Source organism: Rhamphochromis longiceps, linkage group LG23 (assembly GCF_057381845.1).
Source record: "Rhamphochromis longiceps isolate RC_006_pf linkage group LG23, R_longiceps_female_GT1.1, whole genome shotgun sequence".
In the NCBI taxonomy this organism is placed as follows: Eukaryota; Metazoa; Chordata; class Actinopteri; order Cichliformes; family Cichlidae; genus Rhamphochromis; species Rhamphochromis longiceps.
The window spans coordinates 39570375-39588946 of record NC_140578.1 but is presented as its reverse complement, the minus strand read 5'-3'; the positions used below and the strand labels follow the sequence as shown (position 1 = coordinate 39588946).

At 39.9% G+C, this 18572-nt stretch overlaps 1 protein-coding gene across 2 annotated transcripts in view; it reads right to left on the bottom strand.

The window, feature by feature from the left end:
• Positions 1–18572, bottom strand: part of LOC146642545 (interleukin-1 receptor accessory protein-like 1-B) — a 344567-nt gene that overhangs the window by 122331 nt on the left and 203664 nt on the right. For both annotated transcript variants that reach the window (XM_085398383.1, XM_085398384.1), the window contains exon 6: positions 12525–12599. In XM_085398383.1, the coding sequence (XP_085254509.1) occupies positions 12525–12599 (75 nt within the window). The remainder of the gene's footprint in view (positions 1–12524; positions 12600–18572) is intronic.

Below are 18572 nucleotides of genomic sequence, written 5' to 3'. Positions count from 1 at the left end.
ACCTACCAATGAATGATGATGGTATGGTATGGTAGTGGTTGCTTAGGCAATAGGCTAATATTGAAGTGACACTAAGGAAAACAGTACTCGGTGACCACATCACGACCAAAATTATTGCAACTGCGTGCAATCTGGTTGTTTCTAAAATGACTCTACTCTTTGTAGAGTCATTTTAGAGTGCGAGCGGTTGTAGACCTGTTCTGCACCTCACTTTAGAGTCAGGCTACTATCAGTTTAGAGTTAAGTAGGGTCAATTATACGCAATCTGTTTGTGATAATATGACAATTAACTGTGCTAAATCAGTGAAAAGGCAAATCTGTTGCCGTCTGTTGCAAATCTCTTGCCAACTACACAAAATACTTATATTCAGAGTCTAGCCAAAACTTCATAGATTTGAAACAGAAATTTCTCCACAACAAAAGTAGTGCTGCAGGATGGCAATTTAACTGCAAAATGACATTGGCGCAAAACAACCATTCTGACAGCTGGTTGACGAATGGTTGTAGGCTATGCTGGTTATATTCCTAAGTCCCCTACAGCAAAGAAACACATCACAGATCTCAGACTGCAAAGTGTTGGCAATCTGTCTGCATTTATTTCATTAGATAGAAATTATTTGAAGACCTTTATCAACCTGCCTGAGAGTGAGTGCAGTCAATCCAAGTCAGTTTGTGACAGTCTGGAGACAGATTTCCAGTGGTCGCCGCAACTCCTTGCATCTGTCACCTAAACTGAAAAAAATTCAGTATAATCACAGAGCAACCACCAATTTTTCCGGGTCGCATGGATGTTTCTAACTTAAAGACACTTTGTACCAACATGTTGAGAAAAAAAGACCTATTTTTTCATGTATTCAGAGAGTATAACTGAATGCAATCCTTACTATATAGTAAAGAAAGCAATAAAAAAAAACCCTTTTGGCAGTAGAAATAGAAAATCAGTTGGGATTTGCAGAACCACCAAAACAGCAGCCCAGTTCTGCTCCACCAAATCTTTTCCTAATTCATCTCATCTCGTTCCAGAGCAGCATCTATCACACATGCTGCAACAGCACAGGAAATCTCACTATTTATATTCAATGACTTTTCCCCTCTGATTACAAGTCAGGAAACTCTGCATTTGAAGTCTGTTGATCGATATTACACAGCACTTAAACGTCCCCCCGTGGGTGAAAAATCTTTTCATCTTTAATCAATTTCACATACGTGTGTCGTCATCTACATTTGCTACCTTCATCTATCAGAAGAAAGTCATTAAAACTGCATTTACTGCAGCAACGGTGGCATAAATAAACAAATCAACTGTCGGATTAGTTATAAGTTAAAACAGGACCACATTCTAGTATTCATCAAGACTTTTTTTTCTTACCTGCATTGCTTTACATTGTGTTTTAAAATGTGCTTGAAATGAGAGACCCAGTGATTGTCCCATTGGGTCAGTGCCTCTTATCTGCTGATATAATCAAGCCTGACAAAGGTAGAGGTTTTCTGACCTTCGTGAGTACCTACATGCAGGTGCAATGCAAGAACACTTAAGCCATTAAGCATAAAAATAGAAAACATCATCAAACCAGACTGTCTAGAAAATAGATGCTAAAGCTCAATTTATGATTAATAGGTCTACCCAGAGATGGAAAGTATTGCTGGCACAGGCAAGAGGCAGTATATCTTAATACTCAAGTGCTCTGGCCAGTTCGTGATGCTATTTTCTGCTAAGGGGGACAAACGCCTTGAGCCATTTTTCCTGTTTGCTGAGGCAGATATGATGTTGTGGGTGGGAGGAGAAGCAGAGCAGCACATGGTCACTGTGGTAAAATAGCTCGTCTTCTAAGGTCAAGCCATGATCTGACACATGGCTGGTATCAGTGCTGCACTCACTGCTGCTCCGCTGGATCTGTTGACGAAAATTAGCCATCTTTGGTCGATAGAGCCTATCATCTCGTGACTGTCCCTGTCATTACTGTACTTATGTAAAACACTAATGGGAGCATCCCACCGCCAAGTATCCCTACCAATCACCACCAGTGACCCCCACCCCTTTCTAATATGACAGTAAAGATTTATACCTCCACACTGCAGGGCATATTAACCATTTGGGACAGTGTGCCGTTTTGTAACCACTTTCATCTGTAATAACCCAAGGTAAGACACCATCATATTTCATCCCCTCTGTGAATCTTAAATGAACCTGCTCACTTTTCCCCCCTTCCTCTGATGCTTTGCCCAAACTCCCCCTACCTTCATTTCTCTCTCATTCTCTATCCTCCTCTCTCCCTTTATCTTTATCTCACTCTGTCTTCCTCTCCTCCCGGGCCCTCGACTCATCTGGAGACTTGCCAGGAATGCAGATAGGATCACTCACAGATGTACAATAACTTGAGGGGAATAAATATGCCCTAATTGAGAGAAATGATGTAATATTGATCCCAGGGCCTCTGAACCTTTGGCATCGATGGAGCGTTCTGCCGAGCCCGTGACATTTAGAGGGATGGCTGGTGTGTACGTGAGTGTGAATGTATGTGATATTGGGAATAGGTGTTGTACAGCCAGAGAGACTTTTTTTTTCTTTGTGAAACTAAAAATGTGTCTTGTGGTGTGTTGAGAACTTCCTGCCTCAAATGATAACCCTAGTGTAAGGTAGAAGTGCAAGGATGATGTTTTCCCACCTGAGAATGTACTGAACACAACACTGAGCTGCTCCACCGTATAAAATAATGCTTTTTAAAAAATTCACTCTTAATTCGACCATAATTCACCAAATGAACATCATGCTATGATAAATAAAACTTGGAACTAGTTCTTGGAACCATAATCTTGAAGGGAAAATGTTTGCTGAGATGATAGATTAATTGAGAAGGACTAACAGAATTCATGTGTTAGTTTTTGTACGTAATTGGCTAAGCAGACAGACTGGATATCCAAAATCGTTCAAAGCTTATATGCTTCTCTGCAGTCCTCTAAGAAACCAATGACCCAGCTGTTTTACATGCTGTGACCATAGACAGTATCAAACATGGACTACTATGGGCTCTTCTGACACCGTCCATTGGTTTCTCGAATCTCTTTTTGAGACCTTGAAACGGGGCATTTCCGTCCCAATCTTGGTTTAAAAAAAACACGGATGTGACCAGCAAGGGTGGGTCTGGATGTGAAACATCACACTCTGGATGTCTGGAGTTTTGATCTCCTCCATACCTGCTTCATACCCTGGAGGACGGGGCTGTGGCTCCCCACACTCCCTAGCAGATCGTTACATGGAGAAACCTTTGGAATGCAAGCATGCTGATCCACACAGGTGTGCACACAGGTGTACACACAGGTGTTCACAGACGCGGACTACAGCTTTCTTGGCTGCTGCCTCAAAGCACATTGTGCGCTGTCTATCTTGCGTGCTGCACAATATCGTTTATTACTTAGTATCTACTGATATTTACTGCTAGCTAGTTTATTGTGATGGTGCCGTTTTTTTTTATTATGTTGCTCTTTGTTGTTTGCTTTCTCTTCTGTTTTTTTCCTCCATACAGGTGACCTGGGTGTTTTGGGGTTTTTTTGTTGTTTGGTTTTTTTTTTTCTTTCTTCCCCCCCCCCTTCTCACCGTCTCTTCTCCCCTTTGGTTTTCTTTCTCCCCCTCTCTTTCTTTCATTCTTTCTCCCTGTCCAATCCCCCAGTCATGTCTGTCCCGTTTGTAGGAACTGAAAATAAAATAAATTCATAATTATAATAAAGGTCAATCAAATGGACCAATATGGCAAGGCCATGATGATCCACTTGGTAAAATAAATCCGCTTGGCATCTTTCTTGGCCTTAAGACAACAATTCTGATGGCTAAAGATCCAAACGGGACAAAAAAAAAAAAAAAAAGAAAAAGAAACATCACAGTCATTGCTAAACGACTTGTGATTAGTAAGTCGTTAGCCAATGAGCGTACCAGGGATAGTCCTCATTTTTGAAGCATTGTATGACCAAGATTCATAAATACAGACCCAAGATGAGCAACTGAGACCATAAGCCTGCCAGGAAAGTTTTTACAAAGGTCAAGAAAGAAACCCGTTTCCTGGCCTTCAGATAGATTGCTGGTTTAAGGCTGATTCACATAATCGTGACACTGACCCCTGTAGGCTCTGTGTAGGTCCAGCAGACACCCATGCCCTTTCCTTTAGGCCATCTTGCTTTTTTTTAGAGCATGATAACATGAATGTCTCCTGGTTGTCATCTTCTGTTCAGCCTTTGGGGAGACCTCAAGCAGAGTCTAGCTACATGTCGTCTTGTTCGGAAGGAATTCTTGTTCATATAAACAAAACTCTTTGTGGACGGATTAAATTCAGAACAGGAATGGTTGTACCTTCTGTAACAGGTCCTTAGCACTCTTTTTGATATCAGATTTTGGAATAACACATGCATCTTTATTGGAGGCTTCACATTTCCTAAAAGATTAATTTTGCATTCAGAGAACCTGGTCTTAAAAAAAAGTCAATTTCACAGCATAATTTATAGATTTCAAATTGGGGTGATCATTATATCTACCTGACCCTTCAGCATTCACATCCGTTCTCTAGGACCTTTGGTATTTACCTTTAAAATGATCTACTACACATGTCTCTCTATCTGTTGCATGGTTTACCTTCATTCCACTGTGGACTACCAGTAGAAAACCCAAGACATCAATACTAATCATTAAAATATTGAAAATGGTACCTTAATCAATGGGAGGTGATTCCAACAGCCCACCATTAGGATTTCAAATCCATACAACTAAAGGAAGAAACCTGTTTTAGAATAATGGGATGAGGACTCATGATCATAGACTGATCGTCGAGCAACGACTTTACATTTCAAAAGCATCTGCTGTAGCTCCGACTTTCAACTGCATTCTGCCAGCGTGGTGAAAGTTGACATTTTGTCTGCTGCTAGGTGCAGTTAATCATTTCTTCCTAATGATGCTTTGTTTTGACAGAGGATGCAACAACCCACAAATTCATTATATCTCTCAGTTTAGATTTTAGATTTAATGCGAGGGTAAGTCAGCTTAGAGGAAATGGGAGTCTCACAGCAACCTGACCTGCACAGGAATAACAGCCCAACCTCATCATTACCAAATGATTACAAAATCTAATTTGATGTGGCTACTGACTTAAAAGTTAATTCAGGAAAATAATGGTTTTGTTCTGACTGAGGTACCCTCTGTTTATGTCAGTGGACTATGTAACTCCATCCTGTGAGTGACTGAGGACCAATTTCCAGTTGAAGTTGTTATTATGTACACACCAATGAATAGATTAGAAAGTTCAGCCTCTGAGAGCAGTGCAGACCCGCAGATTGCAATAGAGACTAAAACAAATGGATTTTCACAATCAGTCTTTCTGAGATGATGTGATAAGGTTTTAACTTTTGCAGTGCACACATTAGTGGTTAGAAATCTATTACTCAAAAAATTAAAGGAACACTTTTCAATCAGAATATAGCGTCAAGTCAGTTAAACTGCTGGGAAATTGATCTTGTCAGTTAAATAGCAGAGGGGGTTGTTGATCGGTTCCAGTTGCTTTGATGTTAATGAAATTAACAACAGGTGGACCCCCCAAAACAGGAATGGTTTTACTTTTTTTTTTTTTGACATTTGTTCTCTCATCATCTTTTCTGACTGTTTTGTATTTAGCTATGGTCAGTGTCATAACTGGTAGTGAGGTGATACCTGGGATTGTGGAGACCTCAAGTATAGCCTAGCTACATATCTTCTGGTTTCTATTAAATTGTTTTCTCATATAAACAAAACTCTTTGTAGAACGATAAAATTCAGAACATGGATGGTTGTACTTGCTGTAACAGGTGATTATCGCTTTCTTTTTGATATCAGATTTCTGAATAATGCATGGATCTTCTAACCTCCTCTGGTGGGCCCTGTGCTCATTGTGCAGCATTATGGAGCCTTACTGGCATTTGCCATAGGACACCAGAAACTGCAGGTCCACCACTGGCACCCTCTGCTTTTCACAAATGGGAGCAGGTTTTCCCTGAACACATGTGACAGATGAGAAAGGGTCTGGAGCAGAGATGGGCAGTAACGCGTTACTTGTAACGCGTTACTGTAATCAGATTACTTTTTTCAAGTAACGAGTAAAGTAAGGGATTACTATTGCAAAAACGGTAATTAGATTACCTTTACTTTCCCACAGGAACGCTGCGTTACTGCGTTACTAAAACCGTGATATTTTTGCGAGAATGTCACATGACAGTGACGTAAGAGTAACGGTCGTGACAACATCTGTGTGCAGATCAACAGTGGATCATATATCGAGTATGGGAGAGAGTATGAGCGTGCAGCGTTTAAAGCATGGAAGTACTGACCTTACTTTAAGTTTGATTCCATAAAAAGTGACAAAAACATTAGTGTCCATTGTGTGTGGGAAGAAAACTTCTTTTTAAAGCAAAAAAAACCCCCTAAACCTCCAAGCAAGCACCGAGTGCGACATAATGGGAAACTCACAGAGAAACTGCCGTATCCTTCCACTGACCGCTGCGGCACACCTGCACCAGGGTATACCTCCGCCTACCCAACTCCTGCTTTACAGGTGAAAATAGAGCAAAAGGACCGCTAGTCTTTGATTTTATTTATTTTCTGCTGTGTTTTACTTGCATCTATTTGAAAGAGTGAGTGTAAACACACACAAAAAAAAATTTATGTGCTGGAATGTGTAGAAAATAGGTTTAAATATTAAACACATTTCTTCCAGTCAGAGAATGTTGCATATAATTAAATTTTTGCTTGATGCATAAAGTTAAAAGATTAAAACTAATAAAACTATAAAAGTTTTAAAAAGAGACTTTTCCATTTGATTACATTTTATATGATGGATTATGCAGAAAAAGTAGAATTGGGCTGAAAGATCTATCGCTTTATTACCTATTCAGGTTGTAAATCGTGTTTTTAAAAAGTAACTAAGTAATTAATTACTTTTGAAAATAAGTAATCAGTAAATTAACAGGATTACTTTTAGGGGGAAGTAATCAGTAATTAGTTACTGATTACTTTTTTCAAGTAACTTGACCAACACTGGTCTGGAGAAGCTGTGGAGAACGTTATTCTGCCTGTATCCCTGTTCAGCATGGCTGGTTTGGGGGTGGGTCTGAGGAGGCACAGATCTCTAGAGGCTAGCCAACAGGACCTAGATTGCCATTAGTTGGTTAGTTGCCTTAGATCCATTGCCAGACCCTACACGGGTGCAGTGGGCCCCTCCTGGTGCTTGATAATGCCCATTGAGTGTGCAGGAAGATCCGTTAGGATGAAGGAATTGATACCATTGACTGGCCCCACACTGGCCTGACATACATCTAACAGAACACCTCTGGCACATTATGTTTTTGGTCCATCCAAACCAGTTTGCACCTCTGACTGTCTAGGAGCCCAGTGATGCCCTGGTCTAGATCTGGGAGGAGATCCCCCAGGACACCATCCATTGTCTCATAAGGAGCGTGCCCTTATGTCAGGCATGCACACAAGAACATGGGGGCCTAGATGTACCATTTTGAGTAGCTGCAATAAAAGTTTGGCAAAAAAAACTAGCCTGCTGCATCATTTTTCGTCTGTGATTTTCAGGGTGTCTGAATTCAGGCCTCTGTAGGTTGATAATTTTCATTTCCGTCGACTGACGTCTGTATCAGTATAGATTTCCAGGACTATTTTTTTTCCAGTTGTATATATATTACATCAGAAAAATGCTGGTCAGTACAAACAGGACAAAAAAAAACACCATAGCATGGGCATGTACCAGCAATAAAAACCTGCAATAGGCTACCACTCATCATCTATACGTATTCTACATCTATAAACACAAAGTGGAATGATGCTACATTGAAGAAAAGATAAGCACACATGAAGGTTTAATTATACTGGAACCTACGCCTGGCATCGGTACTTCAATTCAATGCTGTGATGTTTGGTTGCTCATTGTGGGTGTTTTGTGCAGACTCGTCAAGTTCTTCCACAGCAAAGTGAGAAAACATTTCTTTGTAGACCTGGCTTTGTGTACTGTTAATTGGAAGTAAAAGTGTGTTCAGACAGAATGGGAAGCAAATGCTAGATGTGGCATGATGGCTTGTAAGGTCAGTGGAAAAAAACACAAGTGGGCGTGAAAAGATGCAAATTGCTCCTGTTTTGCAAAATGTTAGTTTGAGCAAATGCACATGAATGGTGCCAAACCAAACAATGAAAACACAGTCCAAGACTAAAGCCACTCAATAGTTGCGTCTACCTTCCTTTGGCCACAATTTAGTGCAATCCGAGAGTGTAAAAAGATGTCCTGTACACAGAGAGAAAGCCATTCAAAATGTTGCAGACATATCAACTGGTTTCTGGAGCATCCTAAATGGAGTACAGGGATCTACTTTTACCAGGGTGTATTCTTGACCTTTGACCCTTTCCTGTGTTCACAATTTGTTGTTGCGCTACCCCACATTGTTAACTGAAAACCATAAATTCACTTCCATCCGCCCAGAGACTACCAGAATACACTTTGGGAAACAAACAAAATCCAAAACAAAGAAGTTTGGGATGAAAAAGCGAACACACCAAAATAATCAATTTAATCACTGAAACAGAAAACAACTCTTGAGATTTGCAAAATATTAGAGACTGGTGATGTAGAACAGCTTCTTAAAGTGAAGCACTTGTTTTTAATCTTGAAAGATTAGGTAGAATTTGAACAGGAGGCTCAATAAAAAAGAAAATAAAAAAGTTTGGTTTTTTTCCTCTGCTGCAATTTCAGAAAACTCGCTGTCGAGCGATAATGTCAAGTGGCAGGGGATGAAGTGTGATATCCCGAGGATTGAGGTGAAGGGATTGAAGTTTCAACAGCCAATCAAGATCACAGGGGATCTTTCTGGGTTTTCCCTGAATGAACATCACAGGCGGCGTGCCACAGTGGTCGTAAATTCAATCTAAGCTGAAGTAAAATGTCAGGATAGGTAGGCCGGGAGTGACATGTTAGCTCTGCATAGAAAATAGGATTATAACAAATCAAATCTGGAAGACGCAGCAGCAGAATAAAGGCCCAAAAAAGCTGGTTGGTTAGGGTTCAATCCATGGTTGAGTCCGCTTTACGAACATAGATGAAAAACGAACGAATTTAGTAAGATTACCAAAAACATATTCATGCATAAAGGAAACGAACCTCCCCCCAACCCTAAATTGTTAAACTATTTACAAAGCGTACAGATTAGCAGTACAGTAGAAACACTTGTCCTGCAGTAAGTCTGCTTAGCTGTACTCCAGTCGATTATGTGTACAAGACAGAGTGAAAGCAGTGTGCAGTGACATGTCAGACTGAATTACAGACGCGAACTGTATCTGATCTGTCCCACAGAGAAAGCAGCGGAGAGACATGCCCACTGAGGGCCTGCATGAGAAGAGCATTTACACAACATGTTTTAATCAAGCATTTTAAATGTAATCAGTTATAACTGAGGAAGCACATCCATTAGGAGACAGAGAAGTGAACGGAAAGTGCATGCTGATTAATTGGGACCCCCACTCCACAGATCCCTCTGCTCTCTCCGTTCTTCCCTCGAGTTCCGCAGCGAGCGCTTGAAAAGTGTATCTCCGCATTTGCCTTTTCACACTCTCGTTGCTCTCCCCGTCTCACCTGCCTAATTAACTGTCAGCTGAAGCCATTTGTTCTTCTATATTTTATGGAAGAAAGAATAAAAATAAATAAATAAAATTCCACCCGAGCTGCCATAAACCCTGAAAGGATATGCTGGGTTTGACTGGGCTCTCTGTGGATGATAAAAGCGCACTAGGCCAACACTGAGAAGAAGTGATAGGAGCTTGTACTGGCAGAGAATCAAATAGGTGTTCATATATTATGTACACAGTGCTGCTGACTCTGTGTAGAATATCAAAGGGTGCAGAGGTGGGTGAGGAGCATTAAAAAAACCCTACAGAATTCTGGCTAATCCTTAACCAGTTAAAACTAAAATGCAAATTTAAAGGGGATCTTTCATGCTGTTACAGTGGCAGGATTCTCATATGAAACATGGAAAGATTCAAATCATGAAGTCAGAGTATGAATAAGTAATATATATGTGGGGCGATCATGGCTCAAAGAGTTGGCAGTTTGTCTTGTAACCGGAAGGTTGCCGATGTGGCTAAACTGTAGCTTGCCTCCACCAGTGTGTGAATGTGAGAGGAATTGTAAAGCGCTTTGAGGGCCCCGAAAAGCGCTATATAAATGCATCCATTATTATTATTATTATTATTATTATTATATAAGCCAAAAGCTCAAATTTCATACTGTTTATTCCACTTTTGGCTCTGTATGACATCACTGAGCGCATACATGCCTAATATGGCACAGACACGGAACGGAAGCCACACCCACAAACCATCTTTTATGAGGGGCAGCCAATCAGAAGAGAGTTACCTTAAAGGGATAGTTCATGGAGCTTAAACATGAATTGCTGTACAGATAATAAAAAAGATAGATAATTCTGAATAATGCAATGCTACTTTATTACAGGCATGTGCTCAAAAATGTGCATAATAGGTGCCCTTTAAATGCAGCCTGGTACAATTAGCAGTGAAAATGAAGGGCTCAAAATATTCTTTTGATGAAAAATACAGTAAAAGTACAGTTTAGTAAAAACATATCTTTTCTACCTTTATTGCCTGTTCTCAAAGCTATCAGGTAATGGATTTTGCAAACCATCATTATCCACTAAGAAAACTTAATCAGATGAAGAAAACCAGGGAGACTTTTATCCATCATCAATTTAAGGCTACAATGACTTGCACCTATTTTCCCATTGCCACGTTTTACCTCTGCGAGACCGTTTTGTTCATCGCCCATGACAAATTTACTTCAAAGGAAGCCTCCATCGTGACCCATTTTCTCTTCCACCAACAGCCGAGCTTTTGCCCAATAAGGCACAAAGCGGGAATTTTCCCATGAGCCCCCCTTGCATCCAAAGCTGGTAAGGCGAACGAAAGGTACTGAGGCGGCCACATGAGGCGGAATTGGAGGCAATCACTTGGAGTGCTGCTAACATAATACACTGAAGATGATACGAAGAGAGATTATGTACTGACTCATTAAAGATGAACAAACACAAGCTGCATCAGTGTTGCACAAAATAACCAAGATAGATGTGATGAGTGTGAATACAATGAAAAGGCATAGGATTGGAGGAGAAAGAAACACAGCGGACACGGCTTTTATACCAAGTGAATCACTTTCTTTTTCATATACAGATGTGATAAATGACTCATCCTTTTCTATCTTCTATCCTTCCTGATAAAAACTCAAGGTCCATTCACAAAAGGGCCAGGAAAGTAAAAAGACCTAATTGAAATATTGCATATTGAACAGTGCTTGGTAGGGATGTCACCAGAACTGATATTTCCAGTAGCTTTCTATACCACAATTCTGAAAACAAGAGGGCACTTTCCTGATACCATGGGTAATATAGGAGGCAATTATACAGAGTGGGATTTTTACTAAGATAATAATAATTGGTACTAAAAATTAGATATTCATTTGCAAAGCTGTTTATACCAACAATGACATCTTTCCCTCCTCCTCCTGCAGACACACGACTTCACACAGCAGCTACAGACAGACAGGCACACAGTCCCTCTTATCCCTAGCCCCTCCCACCACCAGCAGCTGAACTCTTGAACAGCAGCAGAACAAACTTGCTAAAGCAACTTAAAGACCGACACCCCTGTCTTTGTGAGAAATTTCTAGGGGCCTGTAAATCTCCTGTTTCAGCAACGACGAAACTGTTATCATTAATATTGACCAAGCTGGTGTTAACATTACCATTTAACTATTAGCTCTCTGGCAAGTCATGATCAGGATAGGGGCTAGCAGCTATGGCTAGTGTTAACATTATTGTTGGAGCTAGGCAGTCCTGCCCATCTGAAATGATAACGGACAGCGTTAATTTAACAGGCAGAAATGTGTTATGGTCTGTAAGAGCAACTAGACAAAAACAGTGGCGGTCAATAACAACAAACTTAACAACTATTTTATCAGCTATGATCATACTGCCAACTCAAAACCTTAATGTAGAACATGAAAAAAGCTAATTATATTTAACATTAATTGCCTGATAGATACTGAAGAAAAAAGAACAGAGCAAAAGCAAAGTGGTAATACGTAGAAGTAACTCCTCAATAAAAAATATTGTATCCAAGAGAAACAATGTGGTGCATATTCATAGAGGAAGAGCAGAATATCCCCAGCAACAGCAAGGCGACATTTACCAAGTATTACACTACAAATTAAGAAACTACCATTGGGGTTGTTACCTAATAATATCTGACTCTAAAACTTTCATCCTACATGGACAAAATAAGCACATCACTCCAAAAAACCAAAGCTAAAGTAAAGTAGAACAGGACCTACTTTGAAGCGCCAACTGGCTAATCTAGAAATCTGAAGCAATGCCATTGTGTAGCGCAAGCTAGTGCGACACTGTATCCTCATAAAACAAGCGATCACTGTAGGGAATGAAACGAGATTTCTTACCTATTGCCATTTCTATGATGCTCATTTGGCTCTCTGAAGGGAAAAGGATTTTTGGCGGCTTGTCTGTCAGGGGAGCTGTGAAAACACAAACAGAAAGAAAGAGAGAGCGCATTAAATTCCACATCTTTTCTCCTCGGTGGACTGTGGGAGTATGATTTATTCATTAAAGACCACAATAAAAGCGTCCTTTAAATGGGAGCAAACACATGGAAATATATATATTTAAATAGTGGACAGAAGAAGAAGGAGAAGAAGGATGAATTACCCAGTCAAAGCTTTAAATATCAGTGTGCATGCTTTCAAAGCAGAAGCTACTTCAGTACTAATGCCACTCATTCTTTGAGTAAGTCACGATACGGTGCCAACACGGAATACATTACAAGCTGTTTTGTATATACAGGGGCTGTGCAGCTACTCAACCATTTCCAAAAACACAGTGTAATGTCAGGTAAAAAAACAAAACAAAAACATTTGCAGCTGCAGTGGGCACGGGAAGGTCGAGAGCTGCAGGAAGAGATGCTGTCCTTTCAGCTGTGTACAGCTCATAATGACTGCAACACGGGAGTTTCACAAATGCTTACAGTACAGCAACAGCGGTAATATTAAAATTAACCTAAGAAAAACAAAACCGCCCGAGACCAGCAATGAGATATAAATGATCAATATGTCAGCCACGAGCACGTTGCTGATTTAAAAGCCTATCACATTTGACACGAGAACAGCCTTCGGTCCCAACTCCCTTCGAAATGCACCAACTCCAATTAGACAGCTGCTGAGTAACAAAAGACGTGCACTTAGAGGCTCCTCATTATAATGATTCCCTAATTGGTTCTAGTCTTCAAAGTGGCATCGGAGAGGTTTTCTATCTTTGCACGCTTGGAAATACTCGGAGGGTTGAGGCTTTTTTTTCTTTTTCCATACAAATGAGTTGCGGTTTGACTGCAGCAGCGATCGTTGAGGTGAACCTGGGGAAAATGAGCCTGGGTTTAGAGAGTCGATCGACAAGATGGAGGCGAGTTTTTTGGAAATTTAAACTGAGCTGAAATCCCACGTAATATAATTCAGCACAACGCGAGATGGTATCATAAAATGTGTTATCCCAACAACCGATCCTTCGTGGGCACTCAGATCTTCATTTGGCCTCTGTGTAGAGCAGCAAATAGCAGCTGGGAGCTTTATGATGCAACTCAAAACCCTTTGAAAATGATTTCTCACTGATGCTGCAGGCAAGATTCTGTCTTGACGAGGCCAGTAAAACACATTATAAAAATTATACTATTTTGGTCGAAGTATTTGGCTCGTTTTTCAAGAAAAGGATAGTTTTACATCACCCATTTTAGCAGGTGAGGTAACTGGTACTTATATCACTTGGTACATGGAAGTTTCTTATTAGTATCTATAGCTTTGTAACAAATAGTGCTTACACTTTATTTTAAGGAGCTTGTGGTCAACAGTTGTTGCTAATTAGCATCCACAGTGGTAGCGCATTCCTCCTTTGGCTGTCACTATGAAGTACTTATTTGTAATTTCTGCCTTATTCTGTTATTAAGTAACAGATTTTAATTTTATTAAGGCTTAACGTTAGATTGACCCTGACACAGGGGCTGTAGCTGGCAGCTGTCTGCGTCACTACGTGTTTTTCTGTGTAATCTGACAAATAAGATGAATTTTATGTGAACAAACTGACCCTTGAATAAGTCTGCACTCTGGTTTTGGTGAGTGAGGTTTAACTACTTAATTTCTGTTACTTTGGACTAATTAACAGGTCTGTGCTACGCAGCCTTGCTGTATATGCTAACACTATCAAATGTCATGATTTTGACATTTTCTATAACACTCACATCTACTTTCTCCATTTGTTTGTTTTTCCTCTAATTTACTACATGTGTTCAGTTAATGACTTTACTATTACCAGATCATCTATAATCTCCTAATGTTAACCTTTACAGCAATCTCTTGTGGTCCTAGTGATTCTTTTCTCTTCCTAGTTTCCATTTCTTTTCCATTTTTTCTTCATGAAAGACTCTGTCAGTTTTATTTTCTACCACATGCTAACCTAGTTTGGATAGCTTCTGTCTGCATGACCAAAGTCTGGATTTAAAGTTTTAGATTTTGGATTGGTCACTGTCCAGCACCTGCACAATGATTGTTTTTTTTTTTTGTCTCAAACTATTACATCAATAAAAAGGAATTAGGAAGTCATTGACCCCAAACTCTAGGTGGCTGTGTAGTGTAGTAGCTTGGTGAAGCAGAATAGAATAAGTGGCTTATAATGACCAAAAAAGAGATAATGTTCTGTGATGATTCATGCTATTACGTAAGCCATTATTTCTAATAGTGAACATGTGCACAATAATATAAAATGTCAGCAGACAATATGCAGATTTACAGTTGCAGTGAAAGTTACAAAGGTCACTCAAATAATTACAAAATGTTGCCTCCTGTTCTGCCACATCTATGGATTTGTTTGTTTAGGCCTTACTAACACAGGCCCAGAGACCCCGCAGCTGTTACGGAAAAATATGTATTCCCTGACAAGTTGATGAGTGGTTGCTGGAGGTTGCAGACAGTGGCTGGATGAAAAATATTATGAGATACTGCAAAAATATCTTATTGCTTTGGTCACTAGTAGATTGCCGCTGTCGCCACAGTATGTATAGAAGACTCCAACTTGTCTGCAAACACTGGCCAACTAGTTAGGAAGTGGAAACCGAGACAATTTGCCTTCAAAGCAAAAGTTGCCCTTTTCAGGGTAGGACGACTTTTCTTTTTGAAGGAAAACATTCTCTAGTGTTTGCCGCTCTTTTTTAAATTTCACTACCGCTCAGGTGTCAGAGGCAAGTGTCTTCCATGCAAACTATTATTGATTGTAGCCATCTCCTCATGACCTAAGTAATCATAACACAGTTTGTGATGCAGCACCATCTTTCATCGATTTCACGTAACCAATACTAGCAAGCTCCAGTAACCACTTGCCGAAAGGTTGGCAATAAACATTTTCCCCTGGTGACCAGATATTGTGGGTCACTAACTGATCCTCTAAGCCTGTAGTGACTGACGCCTCACCGAGTTTATCGGGTTAAGTTGGGTTGGTTATAAAATGTCTCCTGTGCTGAAGCCTCATAACTTGTTGCCCTATTCATCCATCCCTGCCTCCTCCCTAAGAGGTTTTTCAGCTCTAGAAAATAAATACACTACTTAGAAAAGCATCTACAAGGATAGTAGATGTTCTTGCCCAGTAAAGTGTGCACTTTCAACGAAAAAGCAAAAATGACTTGATTGACTCATTTTATTTTTTATATAGTCGATTTAATCTGAAGAGGATGGCTGGACTCTCGGGAGAAAAACATTTTGAAAGCATCATTTTAGAAGGAAAAAAAGGAATAAGAGTTCCAATGTCACAACAACTGACCGACAAAACCATACTGTGGCCTTAAAAAAAAGAAACGCTCATGCAATGAGTAGCAATATGAAAGCAGGAAAATGCCTCGGAGGTCATTAATTACTGTAAAAAAAAAAAAAAGGTCCGCAGCAAATTATGCCTGTGCCAGGCATATTTCAATGCTGTATAAAAAAATTAAAAAAACCTCATTACCTTAATTACCTTTTTCTTGATGAAATATGCTTAGATTATTTTGTTTCATTATGACATGAAAAGAGAAGTGAGTTTTTTCCACTCCGATGGTTTGTCTTCTGTAAGACAATGCTGATTCTGAGGAGAGGAGATGGTGCATAGGAATGTATTTATAGAAACATGAAAAGAGAACTGAGCCGAGGATACAAACATCAAACATGGAGCCACAGCTCACTGCATATGCTGTTACTGTAAGGTGCATTTGTTGTGTAACTTCAGTTGTACACTGTAGTTTGTATATTAAAACCAAAACAATACTTTGTCATAATTACTCAAATCTATAAGATCCAATCAAACCCAAAGACCTGTTCTGTTGCGCTGCTGCATGAGCAATTTTGTGTCAAATTAATATTGCAAGCACTTCTTCTTTTCAGCTGCTGGAAATTTCATTGGCCGAGCTTTGCATTATGGAGAAGCAATCCTCGCTACTGCCTCCAGTAACACCTGGAGGTAGGAAACCATGATAGCTACTGAAGTTACACAATCGATTGCCAGGATGCGAAAATTGAAAATGTAGCACAGGGTTGGAAAAATCTGAAAGCTTTAAGAGTCCTGCTGGCACCAGCACCAGGAATACCAAAAATGTTTGCCCTGTGGCGTTCATACAGCTGTACACAGCAAAAAAAGTGCGAGAATTAATTTCTAATCATTATTTTAAAGTCAAGAAAATGTGCTCTCTACAGCCAATTAGCTTCTGAATATGTTTGTTCAAATATTCTCAAGGTCTACATACTTCTGGAAATATCTGCGTATATACTGACTTGGGGTTTTCTAACTAGGGACCAAACTCAAAACTTGATTTTATTTGAAAGATCATATCAATCTTCGAATATTACTGTACAGTATTGTGCACCTTGGCCACCACTCTTTTCTTTACATTTGGTTTCCAAGGAATTCAGATGGTCTCGAGGAAACTTTTTTTGGACACTGGCTTCTCTTCCTTGCACCTGACCATTTTCAGAGGAATATTGTTGTTCTTTGTTTGGTTTCAAAGTCACTTAACACTGAATCATTCATGAATACAAACAGTACCTAACTCAAAGATAAACCAGCGTGTGTCGACAGATACAACTTTTTCCATTTCTTTATCTGAATCTATGAAAAATGCAAAAGACAACACATTTTGACAGCATGCAGTATATCCTTAATAAAAAACCCAAAAGGTTAGAGGCCTATAAAATTATCTACAAGAGATGAACAGTGTCTGAAAGTAACATCCTTCAGAAATAAGATCCAGCAAAGACCTGACGCAGGACCTGAGAGATACACCTTCATTTGATCTACTGTTCACTGAAGCCTCATCGGAAATGGTTTCAGTGGAAGGGTGGCTGTCAAGAAGCCATTTTTAAGGAAGGGAAACGAGATATGCCAGATTACAGACTTATTAACACTTTCATTTTGTATGTAATTTTACCATTTCACTACTTTTTAGCCGAGGAAGTTTCCTTTGACCTTTGCAGCTTTGAACTTCATGATTACTGGGCAAACAGGATTAGTCCACTCAGTCTCAGTTAAAGGGGCATGACACGTTGTTCACTCACTCAACTTGCACTTAAGTGGTTTGACGTTTTTTCTTTTTTTTTTAAACGCAGAAAAGTCATGCTTAAATTCAAATGTGAAGGCTAGTTTTGATTTGCTGTTTGCACCGAACGAGTTCAAGGTGAAATCCCAAACCTGGAAGGCAATCAAAGTGCCGATGTAATTTTTAACAAGCTCAGAGAACACGGGGTTGATTCTTGGCAAAAGCGGAACCATTTCGAAGCTAAAGTTAACAAAGTAGGAGAAGGCTCTTTAACTGTAGTAGAAATACTGCCCTTCACTGAAATCAAGGGCACGCTGCTACTGATATGCTGTTCGTCAGTGGGATCCCAACATGCTGGAAGGCATGCAAACGCGCATTCACACACAGACACACAAAGTTGAGATGCATTAGTGAAGCTGGCTGGTCTTCAAATACAAAACCATAATTCTGTGGTGGGTTATTATGAGTGGGAGTGGGCAGGCTTTTCACCGGGGGGCTAGAAACACATCCAGGCTGACCTGTTTCCCTGCACACAAACACAGATATATTATAAGCACATTACACACAGTCGCACACAGCCATCCGTGCACACATCGATACTAAAAAGCTTGATGCTGGCATTAGCTGAGGAGAAAATGGGTAACCCTTCCTTTTACAGTCCCCTAAATACAAAGACTTATCACGTTCATATAAAGTAAATTATAGTGTTTTGTGAGGTAGAAAAAGCAGGTGAGTGCAGAAAAACTACACCTGAAATACCCTTTATGGGAGAATATGGCCACAAACTGCACAAAAATAAGTAATTTATTGGAGCATATTATCCAACTGTCTCACATTACAGTACTATGCAAGTCTTAAGCCAAAGAGGAGACTTCATATTTTAAAAGTGGTC